The 18720-nt window shown below is 39.3% G+C and overlaps 1 protein-coding gene across 2 annotated transcripts in view; it reads left to right on the forward strand.

The window, feature by feature from the left end:
* Positions 1-301: 301 nt before the first annotated feature.
* Positions 302-18720, forward strand: part of ENTPD7 (ectonucleoside triphosphate diphosphohydrolase 7) — a 42682-nt gene continuing 24263 nt past the window's right edge. The window contains exons 1-5 of one of the 2 annotated variants that reach the window (XM_063102629.1): positions 302-389; positions 676-780; positions 2181-2363; positions 17991-18196; positions 18452-18602. In XM_063102629.1, coding sequence (XP_062958699.1) covers positions 773-780; positions 2181-2363; positions 17991-18196; positions 18452-18602 — 548 coding nt within the window. In that variant the 5' untranslated portion in view covers positions 302-389; positions 676-772. Of the gene's footprint in view, positions 390-675; positions 781-1488; positions 1503-2180; positions 2364-17990; positions 18197-18451; positions 18603-18720 lie in introns of those variants that run through there. The other variant, XM_063102630.1, reaches the window with a different exon arrangement.

An 18720-nucleotide genomic window follows, 5' to 3' on the forward strand; every position in this document is an offset into this window, starting at 1 on the left:
CCCCCGGGAGGGCAGCGGGCGCAGCGCTGCTCGGCACTCACCCGCGCGCCCGTCGTTTGTCCCTCTGGGCGGAGCCTCGGCGTGGCGCCTTTCCGATTGGACGCGGCTCGAAATCCCGGGGCGGGCATTAGAGGCGAGCCTTCTTGGGGATTGGCCACTCTGGTAGATGGACTTGCTGCTGACGAGACTGGTTCGCCCGCGGCTCCGGCTGCGTGAGGGGGCGGGCCCCTCTTCGCGGGTCCCCTGTCAGTCATTGGCTCCCTGCGGTTTCCTTGGGGACGTGGCGCCGCAACCGGCCCCGGCCCTTCTTCCGGCTGGATGAGAGGCCGCCGGAGCCGCTTAGCACCGAGCGGAGATGTGCCGAGGCAGCCGGCGGGCCGCTCCATCCCGTGAGTGTGAGCGTGGGAGGGCTGCGGGACCTGGAGAGACGGGGAGAGGAAGCAGGAACCCCTTAGTCCATCGCCACCCGGAGACGGCCGTTCCTCGAGGACAGAGCTTGCCCACGAGAACGCCCCGCCACAGGATGCCCAGCTGGAGTCCGCTGGGCCTGAGGAACAAGAGCGGACGGAGCCGGAGTGGGAGCTCGGGGAGGGGGTGGGAGCCGTGGAATTCTCGTGGAGGTCTAGTCTCGTGGGCGCTGCTGGAGATAATCCTGAAATCCTCAACTCTTTCCAGGCTGCACACTTAGGAGATGCCTGGGACAAGGAGGCCACCTTCTCAGGGCAAAAGGAAAAGGAGGTGACAGGCGTTGAGACCCCTGAAGGTGGAATCCATGGCTAGGTAAGGCTGCACACTTTCTCCCCTGCTGCGGGCTCCGTAGCGGATGGCAGGTAGGTTGGGGGGGCCCTGGTAGGCTAAGTGAGGTTTGCCGTAGGGATGCACCTGGACTTTGCATCCTGGTCAGGTGGATGCAAAGATGATCAAAGTTGTATTCTTTTGAAAGCAGATAAGCAATAGTTTCAAGCCCATAACCCCAGGGTGGTGGAATGAGTCTGCTCACTCAACTCTGAAAAGTGCTGGCTTGTGATGTTCTTTTAAATTTCCATCTGAGTGAGGCTAGGTGCCTCTTGAGGAGGTTAAACAGATTTCCCCCCCTCTGCAGTTACCTTTATTTATTTATTAATTATTTTGGCAGCTGGCCAGTGCTGGGATCCGACCCTTGACCCATCACAGTATACCTAGCGAGCTAATGAGCCAGCCCCGTAATGAACATTAAAAGCAGAAAGACTGAGGTCCTTTTGACTCAATATAGGAAGTGAACTTCACACTGAATACACTTATCCATACATTATAATACTCTGAAGCTTTTAAAAAAGATTAATGTGGATCTACATGTACCAATATGGGACAATTTTTTTTTTTTTTTTTTTTTTAAGATGACCGGTAAGGGGATCTTAACCCTTGACTTGGTGTTGTCAGCACCACGCTCTCCAAAGTGAGCCACAGGCCGGCCAGGGACAGTTGTTAATTGGAATAAATGGGAGAAAGATGCAGAACAATAGGTATGGTGTACTACCATTGTGTACAACCAAGAGAATGCTGAAACACACACACACACACACACACACACAGATATATTACCATATATATTGCTATATACTTATGCTTATAAGTATGTATGCTTATAAACATAGAATATCCCTGGAAAAATACATGGAAACTGGGTAGCAATGGTTGCCTCAGAGAGAGATGGTGGGGTCAGGGCAAAAGATTCACTTTTTACTATACAGTATATCCTTTTAAACTCTTTCGTTTGTTTTTTTACCATGTGCAAATATATCCTATTAAAACATTTTTAAAAGTCAGTTGAATAACTTTATGAGTATCCATTTTCTTGACAGCATTCTTGGTGGGAATGTTGTAGTTGTTCTGATTCTCCAGTGTTATGAAGGTGCCTGGGGAGATAGGTGATCTTTTCATTAACGTAAGGTTAATTCTTTGAATTGTACACAAAAGTGCAGAGTATGGAAAAAGAGCAGATAAGGCTTATCTGATTTATGTAGTAGAAGCACCATAAACCATATAGGTCCTTTTCTAAAATTTGAGACTGAAAGAATGTTTACACTTCTGTTGGCATGAATTTTTGCCTTTATTAAGAGGGCTTTATTCAATTAAAAAACTATTTTTAAGCACTCAACTGTAGAGACTTTCTAGACTTACTAATGTTTGTCTCATTTCAGGATCAGTTTTTCCTACCTCTGTCCAGCCTCCTGGAACTTCACTGTGCCCACAGTGAGCCCATTTCCCCGTCAGCGGGTGGCATTCCTGGGACTCTTCTTCATATCCTGTCTCCTTTTACTTATGTTAATCATGGACTTTCCACATTGGGGTGCTTCATTACCACGAGATAGGCAATATGAAAGGTGAGTCAGCTTTAGATCACTTTGATCAGCTTTGGCACTAAAGTCATAAATATTTCCATTAGATATTATACTTTTATTAGTAGAGTGGCATGCCATTTATTATATAAGGAAGATCTTAAGCCTCATTTTAGCAATGTTCAGTTTTGGTTCAGGAATATTGATACTGCATTTTCACAGTGAAAAGCATCTTTCTGTTTTCTTGTTTTGGTGGGCTCAGTCTTATTGGTTGAAAAAGTATTTAGGATTGTTATACATTCTTGATGAACTGACCCCTTTATCATTGTTAAATGATTCTTTGTGTTCTTGATTATATTCTTTGCTCTGAAATCTACTAGTCTGATGTTAATATAGCTATTTCAGCTTTCCTTTGATTAACATTAACATGATAGATCTTTTTTATGCTTTTAGTTTTAGCCTATTTGTATCTTTATATTTAAAGTGGACTTCTTGTGGGCAGTGTTTAGTTGAGTCTTGCTTTTGATCCAATCTGACAATCTCTGCCTTTTAATTGGGGTGTTCAGGCCATTTACATTTAGTCCAATTATTGCTTATGTTTAGGTTTAATCTCCTATCTTACTGTTTGTGCTCTGTTTGTTACATTTGTTCTTGTTTGCTTTTCCTCTTTTCCTTTTTTTGATTTGAGTACATTTTTTATGATGCCATTTTATCTCTTTTGTTGGGTTATTAGATATAACTCTTTTTATTTTTTTAGTGGTTGCTTTAGGGTTTATAGTATGCATCTTTAACTTATCACAGCCTACCTTCAAGTAAAATTATACCTCTTCACATATAGTATAAGAACCTAATAACAGTATTCTTTCATTCCTCCCTTCCCTTTTGGTCTTTGTGCTATTGTTGTCATACATTTTATTTTTGCATATGTTATAAGCTCCACAAAATATTATTATTTTAGCTTTAAACGGTCAATTATCTTTTTTTTTTTTTTTTTTTTTTGTCCTTTTTTGTGACCGCACTCAGCCAGTGAGCCAACCAGCCATCCCTATATAGGATCCGAACCCGCGGCGGGAGCGCTGCTGCGCTCCCAGCGCCGCACTCTCCCGAGTGAGCCACGGGGTCGGCCCTAAATGGTCAATTATCTTTTAAAGAGATTTTTAAAAATAAGAAGTAAAGGCTTGTGTACTTATCCATGTATTTACCATTTCTGGGCTTCTTCATCCCTTTGTGTGGATCCATATTTCCATCTGGTATAATTTATCTCTTACCTAAAGGACTTTCTTTAACATTTCTAGTAATGTGAATCCATGGGTGATGAATTCTTTTAACTTTTGCGTGACGGCAAAAGTCGTTACTTTGTTTTCCTTTTGAAAGAAATGTTCATTGGGTGTAGAACTCTAGGTTGATCTTTTTTTTTCTTTTATTACTTTAAAGATGATGCTCCAATGTCTTTTGTCTTGCATTCTTTCTGAGGGGAAGTCTGCTGTCATTTTAATCTTTGTTCTCTCTATAATGTCTTTTTCCTCTGACTGCTTTTTAGATTTTCTCTTTATTGCTGGTTTTAAGCAATTTGATTATGATGTGCTTGATGTACATGATTATTGTGCTTGTGATTTGTTTATTCTTGGATCTGTGGATTTATAGTTTTTAATCAAATTTGGAAAAATTTAGACAATTATTTTTTAAAATACTTTTCCTTCCACTCTCACTTCTCCTTTGGGGATCCCAGTAGCATATATTTTGAGCCATATGATGTTTTTCCATAGCTTAAAAATGCTCTCTATTCATATTTTTTTCAGTCTTTTCTCTATGTATTTCCTTCTGGATATTTTATTGCTGTGCTTTCAAATTCATTAGTATTTTCTTCTGTAGTGTCTAATCTATTGTTAGTCCATTCAGTAAAAGCTGAATACCTTTTTTCACAGAGAGTATATCTGAATTATTTGATAAAATTTTAATGCTGTATCAATTGCACAGGAGATCTATATATATTTATAGCAGTGATTCATTTTGCTATTTTTTTGAGATTAGTTTTTAAGGAGACTACACAATTAATAGTGGCATGTTGTGTTCATTATCTTCAACATGCTTTTCTCATTTTTTTAAAAAGTTTTTCTTTATTGCTTCTCAGATATGCATTAGTTAAGGAGGCTTTGGGTTTCAAGTAACAGCCCACACTGACTTAAATAATGAGAAAGTTTATTGGCTCCCATAACTAGAAGTCCAGGGGTGGAGGAACCGTAGGTTCAACATTGGTTGACAGTATGGGAGTCTCTGTCTCTCCTCTCTGTTGTCCACAGTGTAAGCTTAATTAATGGTTGCAAAATAGCAGCTGGTAGCAAACAGGACAGCATGCATCTTCACTCATGTCCTGCAGGAGAGAGAAACAGGCTTTCCATGGCTCTCTTTGAAGAATGAAGAAGAATCTTCCCAGAAACCTCTCACAACCCTTTCCTTGAATCTTTTTTGGTCAGAATTGGGTGCCTATTCTCCTTTATATTTCTGGGTTGTTCTGTCCTTAGAATTTCTCACCTCCTATTCACTTTGGTAATTAATTAATTAATTAATTCAACACAATTTTATTGAGCAGCTACCATGTGCCAGGTAATATTATGCACCAGGACACAGAGACTTTGGTACCTTTGCTCAAGAAGCTTATGTTTTCAATCTTTCCTTCTCTAGCAGCCCTATTCATTTTTGTCTCTTCCTTTCCAGAAGAGGAAACAGTGTTTGGATGACTACAGTAGTTCACAATTGGTCTTAAGAAACTTGACTAAATCTTAAGAGACCTAAATCTGTAATTTGAGTTGCTTTAATGCTTATTGGGATTTTCCTGACAGACCTGAGCATATTTTTCTGCTGGAAGACAGCATAATCTCATTATGGAATTCCATGTAAGACAGTTAATATGACTAAAGACTACTAGGAAGTGGGTGGTGAGCTATGTTGCTGGACAGGTAGATCAGGATGGGCCTGTTAAGCTGTTTTGGGGGGTTTACACATTATCCTACAGGCAGAGGGAAGGCTTTGAAAAATTTTGAAAAGGGATATGATCTGTATTGCTTTTTATTATTTATTTATTGTTTGTTCACCTTTTGAATTGCTTTTTAAAGAGAGCTACTTTGGTGGCATTGTGGAGAATGAATTAGAGGAAAGTAAAAAGAAAGCAGGGAAGCTAATTAGAATACTTCAGTAGATGGTGGCCTGAACTTGAGTGGCAGCAATGAGGATGGAGAGAAGTGGAAACATTTGAGTGACATATGGGAGGCAGAGTGATCCAATGATCCTTATCTCCCATTGTATCCCAATTGGCCAGGTCCAATAAATACTTGTTAGGTTGAAGTAATTGAAACAAGTTAGCTGCAGAGCTGAGGAATACATAGACTGTGCCATGTGGTGACCTCACCAAAGTCCTAACACCCTGTAATGCTTTGGCCCAGCAGCCATGTAGCTTGGAGCTTATTGTTTATTTATGGAAAGGTTATAACATGTATCATTCAACTTCACTCATGGCAGCCTCATGAGTCATTTGGAAAGTAAACGTTTGTTGAGAGCTTGCTGTGTGCAAGACATTCTGCTAGGCAATGGAGTACAAAGATGAATAAAATGTGGCCCCTGAACTCATGGGGTTCATAATCTAGTTAGCAAAGCAGATATGAAGGAATAATTATTTCCCAGTGACATAATAGTTTATATACAGCTGTGTAGAATTGGGAACCATACATACTTCAAGAATCAGGAACAAAGTTAAGAATCAGAAAAACTCATCAGAAGAGGCCTGTAAGTGATATCACTAAGTTCATGTACTGAAAGCACATGTATTTTACTGATAAGATAGGCTGACACATAAACCTGTTTGCTTTATTTTACATAGTTTTAATTAGCATGGTTCTCCTTTGTCTGAGAGCACAGCAGATAACAACAGATTAGAATGGTGGTGGGGGTAGGGTGACTTGAACCATTAGATGTGGGCACACTGATGACAATAATCAATAAAATCTGACATCTTGACAGTGAGGCAAGAGAGAGAAAATTTATTAAAAATAAACACAATTGGGCCGGCCCGTGGCTCACTCGGGAGAGTGCGGTGCTGATAACACCAAGGCCCCGGGTTCGGATCCCATATACGGATGGCCGGTTCGCTCACTGGCTGAGCGTGGTGCTGACAACACCAAGTCAAGGGTTAAGATCCCCTTACCGGTCATCTTTAAAAAAAAAAAAAAAAAACACAATAAGTCGAAATTTCTGTGTACAGTTTCTATAAGTGGTAAATAGTTCTACATATTTTGTTAAAACTGTTTTATTATACAGTCTAATAATATATGTTAATGATGACCTTAAATCAGTGGTTTTCAACCTTGGTGTATCTGAGTCACCTGGAGACCTTTAAAAAATGCAAATAATTGGGACTCTTCTCGAGATGATTCTAACGTACAGCCTGCATTGAAAACCATTGCTCTAAGATTTAGATACTTGGGGAGGTATGGTGGTGTAGGGGAAAGAGGATTGATTTTAGAGCTAATCAGGCCATCATTTGCTAGTTGGGTGATCTTGGTCAGGTTCTTTAATGTCCTGGAATCTCATTTTCTTTTCTTTCTTTTTTTTTTTTTACAATGTGTTGGCCACTATGGGGATTCAAACCCTTGACCTTTGTGTTACAAGGCTTCACTCTAACCAACTGAGCTAACTGGCCAGCCTTCATTTTCTTTGTGTATAAATTGGGAGTGAAAATGGCTGCCTTATAGTCATGTCATTTGAATGAAAAGAGTAAAGCATCTAGGATTGCCGGGCACATTGACTAACTAATCAAATGTTAATCTTAGTATCATTATTTGAAATAATCTTGATTTTTTTTTGTTCTCTAATTAATTCCTTTCTCTGCCCTGAAAATATATATTGAAGATGATGGGCAGCATTATCTCCATTTAAAATTTTGCTTCCATTTCTTTTTTGTGATAGCTGCCACCACTTAAGCACCAGTGAGCACTAGCTGATGATAAAATGATTAAGCAGATAACTAGGAATTAGAAACACCTATCACCTTAGTTCAATAGCTTAAAAAAATTTTTTCGCCGCACCAGCAAACCACCAAAAAAAACTTTTAAAAGGCAAGTGCTTATGGTTGTGATTTTATATTACATACGTATGTAAAATAGTTATTTTTTCTACTTAAATTGTTCATAATTCATGTGATTAAACTGTATCAGTATTTTGTGGTGTTCCACAAAGAGTGTGCTGTTTTTCTGGGAACACACAGGTGAGTTCAGAAGAGCAAGTTTGGAGAAGTTTGATCACGAAAATATGCCGAAAGGAATACTGTATTCATACTTCTATGGTCTTGATAGATGAGGTGTTATTTTACTTAGAAATGATAGTCTGTCTTGCGTATTTTAACATGTATGAGAGTAGTTGATGTTTAAAAAGTATTTTACTTTTGTATTGAAAAACAGTATTTTAATTGAGAATTTTTTCAGCCAGTGTTGGAATTTAGCATATCACTTCTGAGGTGATACAACCCACGACTTTAGAAGCCTGTGAGGAGTTTAACCCTCAGTAGTTTTGAAAATAAAGAGTTGTATTTTTTTTTCTTTATTGTGAACACATACCTCTGGAAGGAGAAAGGAAGTTTGCATCAGAACTAGAATTTAGGAAAAGATACATTTAGAGAGTAGGATAGACTCCAAAACTGTTTGTTTTTTTTAAAAAATAGACTTTATATCTTAGAGCAGTTTTAGGTTTACAGATTCAATTGAGCTGAAGGCACAGAGATTTCCCATATAAGTCCTGCCACCTCACACATATACCAGGCCTGTTTTTAAGAATAATATTTGTGTTAGATGTGTTTTAATCAACTATTTATCTGTCATATATCTGTGCCATATATTATAGGACATGCTCCAACAATTTCTTTAGACTTAATACATATTTTACATTCAGTTATTCATTCATCCATTCACTTGCAAATATTATTGAGTATCTACACTGTGGTATCGAGTAGGGTAGCCACTACCCACATGTCGTTATTTAAATTTAAATTAATTAAAATTAAATAAAACAAAACTTTAGTTCCTCACTTGCACTGGACACATTTCAAATGCTCAATGGGCACATGTGGCTAGTAGCTATCCTACTGGACAGTGCAGATAGAGACTGTTTTCATCATATCAGAAAGTTCTAAGTGTACCATGTTTCAGGCACTGCCCCGGATGCTGGGTAAATTGTTAAAGTTTGTTAATTTTTAGTATAAGGGGCACTTTTAGCATGTGTACATACATATTATATAAGATAAATGGTAAATTGTTCTTACTTAAATGTTCTGTATATTTAGTGCATTTCTTTTTTAACCTTAATGTTTAATATTGTTCACTATATGACCCACTACTGTCTTCATTAGGGGGTAAAATTTTGTCTGGTTGAACTGTTGTCCTGAAGAATGTCTTTTGTAGCTATGGAAAGGTGGTTTCTTCATGTTCCTTTGCCATCTGGGAATAATTGAATGAGAGGTTCTATGTCAGTAATTGGCTCAGTGTCAGCCTCCAATTCTGTTTAAATTCTGTATCAATTTTGTTTAGAGCAAATGTTACTGAACCAAATGGAATTTGCCTGCATGCAAGGGAAAGCCAAATACTAAAGCACTGGTCTTTGCAGCAGAGAAAAAGGTTTATTTGCAGGGTGGCCAAGCAAGAAGATGGGAGAAATATATCTCAAATTTACCTTGTTAGCAGTGAGAAAAAAAAGGGATATTTATGTTATAAGGCTGTGCTCTAACCAACTGAGCTAATTGGCCAGCCCTAAAGAGAGATTTATGGGGACATGGTTGGGGTGGTGTGAAGTATGGGGGTTTGTGATTGGTTAAAGGGTTTGGGGAAGTTTTTTAGCAATCTGTATAGGTGCAAGCAGTCTGCATACCTCTGCATATTGAGAAAATGGCAGCATTAGCAGGATCTGGAGGTGGAGTTTTTGGCCCTCTGACATCAAGAGGCCACCCATTGGACCTTCACACAGGTTTAGTAGAGAGGTCTGTGGGCCCAACCAGTTTAGCCTGGTTTGTGTTGGGCCAAGCTAACTCCAACAGCCCTGCAAAACACCTTAGGCACACAACTTGTGACTTTTACACCAGAGGTGTTATCTTAAAGGGCAGACAGGAAGAAACAAAATGAGAGGTTTAGGAAAATTTACTGAAAGAACAAGCAATTTATTTATTTATTTTTTTAAGTAGTCTTGCTTTTCTTTTTTTTTCTTTTCTTTTTTTTTGTTACCGGTAAGGGGATCGCAACCCTTGGCTTGGTGTCGTCCGCACCGCGCTCAGCCAGTGAGCGCACCGGCCATCCCTATATAGGATCTGAACCCGCAGCGACAGCACCGCTGTGCTCCCAGCGCCACACTCTCCAAAGTGAGCCACGGGGTCGGCCCAAGAACAAGCAATTTAAACAGAATAAATTTTAACTAGAAAGCCACTTGTTACAGAAGTCGAAAAGAGATTACTTTTGGTTAAAATAAAAATGATAAACTTTAGGATGTGTAGATGAAATTAAGGGGTTTATGATGATAGAATAATTCAGAGATTTTGCTGGTGAAATTGAAGGCATTAATTTACATTTATTCATTTACTTGTGTTTATAATGTTTATAAGCAAGGCTTTAAGTTATAAATGTTCCAATCTGCTCAGATTAATCTTGTTAGGAGGTAAGCAATAACCTTATAAGATACTTTCCTTGGCTTGTATTACTATCATCGATCATGTACAGCTACTGTAACTATAATGCCATTATATTTGGTTCTGAGCCTTCAGCAGACTTGAAGAGTATGATGACATTCAGCAAAGAGCTAGGTAGCCCCATAATGATGGTGTCCACTTTGATTGACTTTTGGCACATCACTGAGTTCTATTTGAAATCTAAAAGTGGTATAATTAGTATTGATTTTGTAAGCTAAATAATGGTTTGGTCAATTATAGCTAATGCTGTTAGTATTTTCAGGATAATGGCAGTGAAAAGCCATTGTGTTCCCATTCTGCCTTGGGTAGCTTTAATTTCATTGACTAGAGCGAAATCATGTTTCTCAAATAGAGAGAGGGGATATGTTTATGTGATGGAGAATCAGGCCTCTCTTATGAAGGCAGATGTGAGGAATTCCAAAGCTTTTGGAACTTTTCTCTTGGGCTTTAGGTCCTCTTTAGAGATTGTCTTAGTGCAACATCAGCAAAACAGGAGGGCCCAGCAATGCAAGTAATTGACCATGATGGCCAGGACTATAAATTATAGATGAAAAAATCCAGGAACGGACTGATGATCCATTCACATTAGGAGCCTATACAGAGGAAGACTTTCAGGCACTTGAAAGTAAAAAAGCCTGATTAGGTCATAAGAGGTCAGAGTTCCAGAAAAAGGTAATACTGTTACTTCCCAGAGGGGAACACTGTTCTTCAGTTACTCATTTGTGAGCAAAATAAAAATAAGAAAAATGAAGACTTAATACTGCCTGCAGTGATTGATCAAAGACTCAACTGGGAAGTGTAACATAAATGTCATCTGGTCCTATCTTCCTCCCCTGTGATCTAATGTCAGCTGACATTTTTTGCCAATGCACACATAGAGACTTCTAAGGGAAGAGAAAGCAGATTTTTTAAAAAATTAATTAATTTTTTTGAATCATAATTGATTATACATATTTTTGAGATTCAATGTTGACATATGTTGATCAAATCAATATTACTAGTATGTATATTGTTATAAATTGTACTTATTCTTTATACCCCTTGTCCAGTCTCTCCCTATCTGCCCTCCCTCTCCGCTCCCAACGCTGATAACCCTGGATTTCTTCTCTCCCTCTGAAACAGTAATGGTCACTCTGATGATTTGTTGCCTAGATGATCTGTCCAATGCTGAGAGATGTGTTCAGGTCCCCCAATATTATGGTAGAGCAGATGCTTCTTCTGTCACTCTGGAATGAGCTTGTGGAGAGAGACATCCTCTTCTTTTCTTTGGTCTCTGCTGGTGACTCTCCTTGTGTCAATGCACTCTAGTGGCTGGTGGACCATCTGCGTGGTGGTTGTGACATCTACCCACTCTCACGGCAGCCGTGGTTACTGTGGTGGCTGTGGTGGGCCACCCACATGGAGGTGATGTTTTTGGCACGCTCCTTGGTGCTGGCCTTGTGCCTGGTTGTAGGTGAGGGGTACAGTCTCTGGCTCCAAGGCCTGGGCCCCCGGGTGGGGCCCTGAGGCGCTGGCAGTGTGAGTGGTTGTGGGCGGGGCCCCAAGGCACTGGTGGTGTGCCTGGGCCAGAACTAATTTTTTGTCCTTTGCTTACTTCTAAAACGGGGGAACTTCCTGAGGGAACTAGTACTTGAGCTGTGTGGTTTGAGCTAAGTTGCTGCTTTTCTGCTGTTTCCCTAGGGAAGGCTTTTTGTGCAGCTCAGGGTTTAATGGTTGACCTTATAGGTATTTCCGGCTCTCCAGAGACCCAGTGCACCTGGGTTGTGTCGAAACTCTGATCTGGGCCTGAGTTTTTTCATCAAACTGCACCCCGTGCAATTCTGCATTCCCGACCAGTCTCCTCTGGGTGGTCCTGTGCTGACTGGGGGCAGATCGGCTGTCCTTGCTGTGTCCCAGTGTTCTCCTGGAGGGCCTGTCTCCCCCACCACCTGTGCTCCAAACACTTCCCATGGGATGGGCCCTACACCAGTCCCTTCCCTTAGGATGACTCAGTGGCCTCTGCATGGCTCCCATTTTTCAGCTGTTCTGGCCAACGCACAGATGGAAACTTCTAAGGGAAGAGAAAGCAAATTTGAAACACACCAAAATTAGAGCTGTGAAGTTGCTTATTTTGGCAGGAATCAGAGAAGATAACAGAGTGCTTTGGAAAGCTATTGAGACCAATTGATTTTGAATAGAGCTATACAAGGACACGAAGAAGTTATTAACAAACCAGCAGCTCCACATTATGAGCTTTAGGACCTAACCAATCAATATTGATTGATACATGTTTTGGGCATAGAAATGTGAGGAACATTATGACAATATTGAGGTACTGTTGACAAAGTACCTGCTCTTGAGAAATTTATAGTCTAAGTGGAGAGGCAGAATATGAAAGTTATCTTAGGGACTCATACTGAAACATAGAGAAACTGCTTGGAGGGAATAGGGACCCTCCACAGTTTAGAACAGAACGAGGAGGCCTTTTCAAATCATCGTGAATATTGCAAAAGCCCACATTGTTGAGCAGAGGCTTCTAAGAACTAGGAAGTCCTGTCAAAGGAGATGGGAAAGGGGAAGGAATAGTTAGAGAAGCAGATGGGTATTAGAGAGAAAAAGAAGGTTGTTGTAGAGCAGTGGTTCTCAAAATGTTTACTGACCCTTGGGTGTCCCTGAGAACCTTTCAGGGAGTCTCTGGGGCCAAAACTATTTTCATAATAATACTAAGATGTTATCTGCCTTTTAAAAATTGTGGAGAAAAAAAACACATAACAGGAAATTTACCATCTTAACCATTTTTAAGTGTACAGTTCAATAGTGTTAAGTATATTTACATTGTTGCGAAACAGATCTCCAGAACTTTTTCATCTTGCAAATCTGAAACTCTGTACCCTTCAAACAACGACTTCCCTTTTCTCCTTCTTCCCATCCAGCCACTGGTAACCACGATTCCACTTTCTTTCTTTTTTTGTGTCTGTGTGTGTGAATGGTACATGTATCAAATCCTGGACCTTGGTGTTATCAACACCATGCTCTAACCAACTGAACTAACCAGCCGGCTTTCTACTTTCTGTTTTTATAAATCTGACTACTTTAGATACCTCATATAAGTGGAATCATACAGTATTTATCTTTATGACTGGCTTATTTCACTTAGCATAATGTCTTCAAGGTTCATTCATGTTGTGGCATGTGACAGGATTTCCTTCTTTTTTAAAGCTTCATAATATTTCATTGTATGCATGTATCACATTTTGCTTATCCATTCATCCATTGATGGACACTTGGGCTGCTTTCACCTCTTGACTGTTGTGATGCTATTTGCCTTTGTCACTGAGTTGACGTTCGCCCACTTGGGAGAGCATGGTGCTGACATTTGCGCTGATGGTGCAAAAGCAGTGGTGTGTAAAACCCCTGGTATCTTAGCACAAATCAAGATAGAGTTACCAAACTGTACTAGTAGTTACTGTTTTCTTTATTGCCACACAATTGCAATGGGGGAAAAATCCAGTTCCACATAAGAATATCTTTTTAATATTCTGTGTGATAAAATGGAAAGTAAACTTTAAGCACTTCTGCTGCAAACTGAAGTTGTGTGAGGGAAAAGCATCTGGGCAGTTGTTTGAGTTATGAAGTAAACCTAGCTGTTTTTTATCATGGAACACTATTTTTACTTGAGAGAAAGACTGCAGAAAAACTATGGCTTTCAGACTTTGGTATTTCGTAGACATTTTCTTGAAAATGAGTGGAGTAAATCTGTTACTTCAAGGAGAACATCTTTCAGTATTTATTGCCAATGATAAAATTTGAACTTCCAAGTGAAAATTAGAATTTTAGAAAACTGTATCTGCCATTGTGAATTTTATAGCTTCCCAAAACTTAAAATACTTTTTTTTAGTAAGATTGGTAATAATATTAATGAATTTTTTTTTTTTGATATTGTAGAATGAAATGTGTCAGCAACATTAGGAAGATTTACATAACTCAGTGAGCCAATATTTTCTAATATATAATTTTACAAAATCATGCCTGGGTAAAAGCCATTCAAAGTGCAAGATAAAACAATGGATTTTAATGTAACAGAGAATGAAAAGTTCTTTGGTAGGGTTTTATATTCTAGTTGCAACCAATCTTTAAGAAATTCCACTTGTTGGAGTTTTTTTTCTTTTTTGGCAGCTGGCAGGTACAGGAATTGAACCCTGGACTCTGGTGTTCTTAGCACCATGCTCTAACCAACTAAGCTAACTGGCCAGCTCCCATATCAAGTTTAGTGTAGTGACAAAGAAGAATATCCACAATGGTCTGAAAGGGCTATTAAAATATTCCTCCTTTTCCAGTGATATGTCTGTGTGAGGCTGGCTTTTCACACAAATACTTTAAACAAAACAACATATCAGATTGAATATAGAAACAGTATGAGAATCTAGCTGTCTTCTATTAATTTGGACACTAAAGATATTTGCAAAACTATAAAACAATGCCACTCTTCTATTTTTTTGTTTTAGAAAAGTTATTTTTATAAAAATATATTATGTTAATATGTAATGAATGTGTTTTATCTAAATGAGTTAATAAATATTAAATTGCTTTTCTATTTTATTTTCTAATATAGTAAATATAGGTAGATATATACCATGTACACAGAAGCTCTTTGAGGGATTATAAAGGGATCCCGAGACCCAAAAGTTTGAGAAGCAATGCACTAGAGAAAAGTTATTCATTAGGCAGAAGGGGGTGGGATCCAGAATCCTGTCAGAGACAAGTAGAGAGGGTAGTTTTCAGAGAAAATTCTGTGAAACATGTGGAGTAGAAAGATTGCTATGATGGGAAATGAGAAGTCACTTTGGATTGGGGGTAGATTATCTTGCCTATGTCTTTTTTTTCTTTTTTTTTTTTAATCGTGCCTATTTCTTTTTTAATCTGTGGCCTCTCACGAGGTCAGTATTTGCGAGAATTCTGTAACTTGAGCCCAGACTTCTACCCAGCTTTCCTGTGATAGAAGTGAACTGTTGAATTGATTGGTGGAGTCTGAGCCCAGATCAGCCCAGAAATTTGGTTAGAAAGGGAAGGTACATGGTGAAACTGCATCTTGAGGACTGTAAACTTTCTGTTCTGTAACAGATTTTTGCCACCTGCTTCATTTCCCTCAACTCACTACCGTTTCACATCCAGAAAAGAAAGTTGTACCTTACCCTGCTATGCAATAATTTACAGCATTCTTGAAGCTCAAGTGCATATTCTTCTCTTTTTTTTTTTTTAACAGATGACTGGTAAGGGGATCTTAACCCTTGACTTGACTTGGTGTTATCAGCACCACACTCTCCCAAGTGAGTCACTGGCCGGCCTGTTCTTCTCTTTTTTAAAGAAATGCATTTTGCGTTCTAGAATAGGAAAGGTACTCAGCTCAATTATTTATTTATTTGTTTGTTTGTTTGTTTATTTTGGTGGCTGGCCAGTATGGAGATCCGAACCCATGACCTTGGTGTTACTAGTACTATGCACTCCCAAGACAGTTAACCCACCAGCCCTACTCTTTGATTTGAGAACTGTTTCTTTGTGCTCTTCTTTTCATCAAGTTTGTCTTTCTGTCCAAAGTAAGGAACTCTGTGGTCTGTATAGTAATGTGAAATCACAAATAAATACTGGCTAGATTGTTCTGAGGGGTGTGACACATGGCATATTGTTTTGGTCAGATGCACCTCAAAGCCCCTCACTTTTTTTTTTTTTTTTTTTTTTTGGTCTTTTTCGTGACCGGCACTCAGCCAGTGAGTGCACCGGCCAGTCCTATATAGGATCCGAACCCGCGGCGGGAGCCTCGCCGCGTTCCCAGCGCTGCACTCTCCCGAGTGTGCCACAGGCTCAGCCCAAAGCCCCTCACTTTTATGGGCCCCTTTCGTTTTTGTAATGTCGAATCTTTTAAAAAGTTTTTAAAAAATTTATTTACTTTTTTTTCATTTTTTTCTTTTCTTTTTTTTAATGTGCATGTATTTCTTCTTCTTCTTCTTCTTCTTCTTCTTCTTCTTCTTCTTCTTCTTCTTCTTCTTCTTCTTCTTCTTCCTCCTCCTCCTCCTCCTCCTCCTCTTCCTCCTTCTTCTTTCTTCTTTCTTCTTCTTCGGTGTCTTCGTCGTTGTCATCGTCATCTTCTTCGTCTTTTTCCTTTTTTTTTTCCTTAAAAAAAGGCCCCCAAATTGTATGAGAGTACTTAAAAAAGTTCATGGAGGGCCAGCCTGTGGCTCACTCGGGAGAGTGTGGTGCTGATAACACCAAGGCTGTGGGTTCGGATCCCTATATAGGAATGGCCGGTTAGCTCACTTGGGAGAGTGTGGTGCTGACAACACCAAGTCAAGGGTTAAGATCCCCTTACCGGTCATCTTTAAAAAAAAAAAAGTTTGTGGAAAGATTCATACTATCTTTTAATTCTACTTTTTCATGAGTTTTTTGAAGTACTCTGGTATTAGCTTCATGCTTCACAAAACCTGGTTCTGAGGGGTGCTATGTAAGGGCCTTGGGGGTCTAAGAGCTCTAAAAACAGTGTTGGATAAGTGGGGCAGATAGAAGGAAGGGGATTTAACTATAATACTTGAAAAAATTCACAGCTTCACTCTCAGGGGATTTACGTAAACAATTATTAGTCCAATCTATAGTAACATTTATTTAAATTTAAAAGAATTTAGAAGACAAAAATTTAATCTGTTTACCATGCACTGTGTCCTCTGGACACCAATAGAGTTCTCCTTTCTAAAAACTAAAACCCATTCTCACTGAGCTCTTCTTCAAGTGAACCTTTGAAGAGAATTCAGACCCTCAGCTTCTGAGAGAACTTAATATTAATTAAAGCTTCAGCACTAAGAAGCATTTTACCAACTCTGAGCCTTCTTTTCTTTCTGGACTTTTCAGCCCTTATTCTGTTCTCAACATCCAACAGGAGCAGCACAGCTCTGCCACCTGCTTGACATACATTATCTCTCTTAGGGCAGATGCTCTTAACTCTCCTTATTTTACAGATGAGGAAACAGTCTGAGAAGTTAAGTAACTTGCTGCAGGTCACACAGCATAGAAAGTGATAAAGCTGAGACTCAAACCTTGGTGTGTTTGGTGGTGACTCCTTTACTGGTTTCATCTTACTGCTGTTAGCCGGATATCTTGGAATGAGTATTTAAAAAAATCCTGACACAAAACACTACTGTCCTAAAGCCAAGAAGTGTTCTTTAAAAAAACAAACAAAAAAATACAATATTTTATTTTTTAAACTGGGTAGTGGCTACACCAGCATTAGTTTTATTATTATTCTTTATACTCTATGCATATTTTATGAATATTCTTTTTGTGTTTACAAAATATTTTAAAAGATTGTAGAAAAAGTAATGAATGTTTTTATGAAATACATTTTTTGTAAATGCATTTCTACCAATTTAAGTACAAAGCAAAAACTAAAACAATAAGGCTATCACTTCTTGGTTTTTTGGCTAAGATTAAGTGTAAAAAATGAAAAGCCCAATCAAAAATATAACCACCCGGAAACATATATTAAGTGATAAATCATTCTGCAGTATTCTGTGTGTATCTATACAGAAAGGATAGAGAAGAAATGATTAGGATTGCCTCAGCTACTTAGTGTGCATAACGAACCACCCCCAAACTTAGTGGAACAACAAAAAACCAATTAGTTATTCAGGCCTACAAGCTCTTTAATATTTGGTACAAGATTTGCTGCCCCAACCAGTTTCAACTGCCCCCAAACATGGGGGGGTCCTTAGTTATCTAATTTCAGTGATAACTAGGCACACAACCTAACTGTTGTCTCACACACCAGGAAATGTGGTCAATATTGTTTCATTCCTTTGTTAGGACATGTAGTCCCATGTGTGCTTGACACATGTAGCACTTAATGAAGACTCATAAACAAATGAAGTAAGTGGTGGTGCCTTTCAGGGCCTAGGCTGCATGGCACTGATTTTTCTTTTTGCCTGGCTTAGGTATTTGGCTCGAGTAGGGGAGCTTGAAGCTACTGACACCAAAGACCCAAATCTGAGCTATGGACTTGTTGTGGACTGTGGCAGCAGTGGATCCCGGATTTTTGTTTATTTCTGGCCAAGACATAATGGGAACCCCCATGACTTGCTGGACATCAAACAGATGAGAGATCGCAACAGCCAGCCAGTGGTTAAAAAAATCAAGCCAGGTACTAATCAGGATATATTTTGTTGTCGATCTCTTATCTGTTGCAGGCATGAGAGAGGAGAGAAGAGAAGGGGAAGACAGCAATCTACTCTTTTCCTCTTGAGAGTCTGAGTAATAGGAGGGACATCTCATTTATTGTCACCCCCCTCTTCTCAAGTAAATAAATGTTTAGAACCTTAAGCAGAACATTATAGGGTATCAGTTTTCTTAATCCATGTGATCTGCTTTTTAAAGAACGTATTTTATTTTACTTAAGGAATCTCTGCAATGGCAGACACTCCAGAACATGCCAGTGATTACCTTCGTCCTCTGCTGAGCTTTGCTGCTGCTCATGTGCCTGTGAAGAAGCACAAGGAGACCCCCCTTTACATCTTGTGTACAGCAGGCATGAGGCTTCTCCCTGAGAGGTGAGATGCAGGGTCTGAGTACGGGTGGCATTTTAAGAGTTGAAAGGACAATTTTGTACATCGTCCTCTATAGTTCTCTGGTTTGGAGGTGGGATGTGGATATACCACACAGAATTCA

The sequence above is a fragment of the Cynocephalus volans genome, chromosome 7 (assembly GCF_027409185.1).
Source record: "Cynocephalus volans isolate mCynVol1 chromosome 7, mCynVol1.pri, whole genome shotgun sequence".
NCBI lineage: Eukaryota > Metazoa > Chordata > Mammalia > Dermoptera > Cynocephalidae > Cynocephalus > Cynocephalus volans.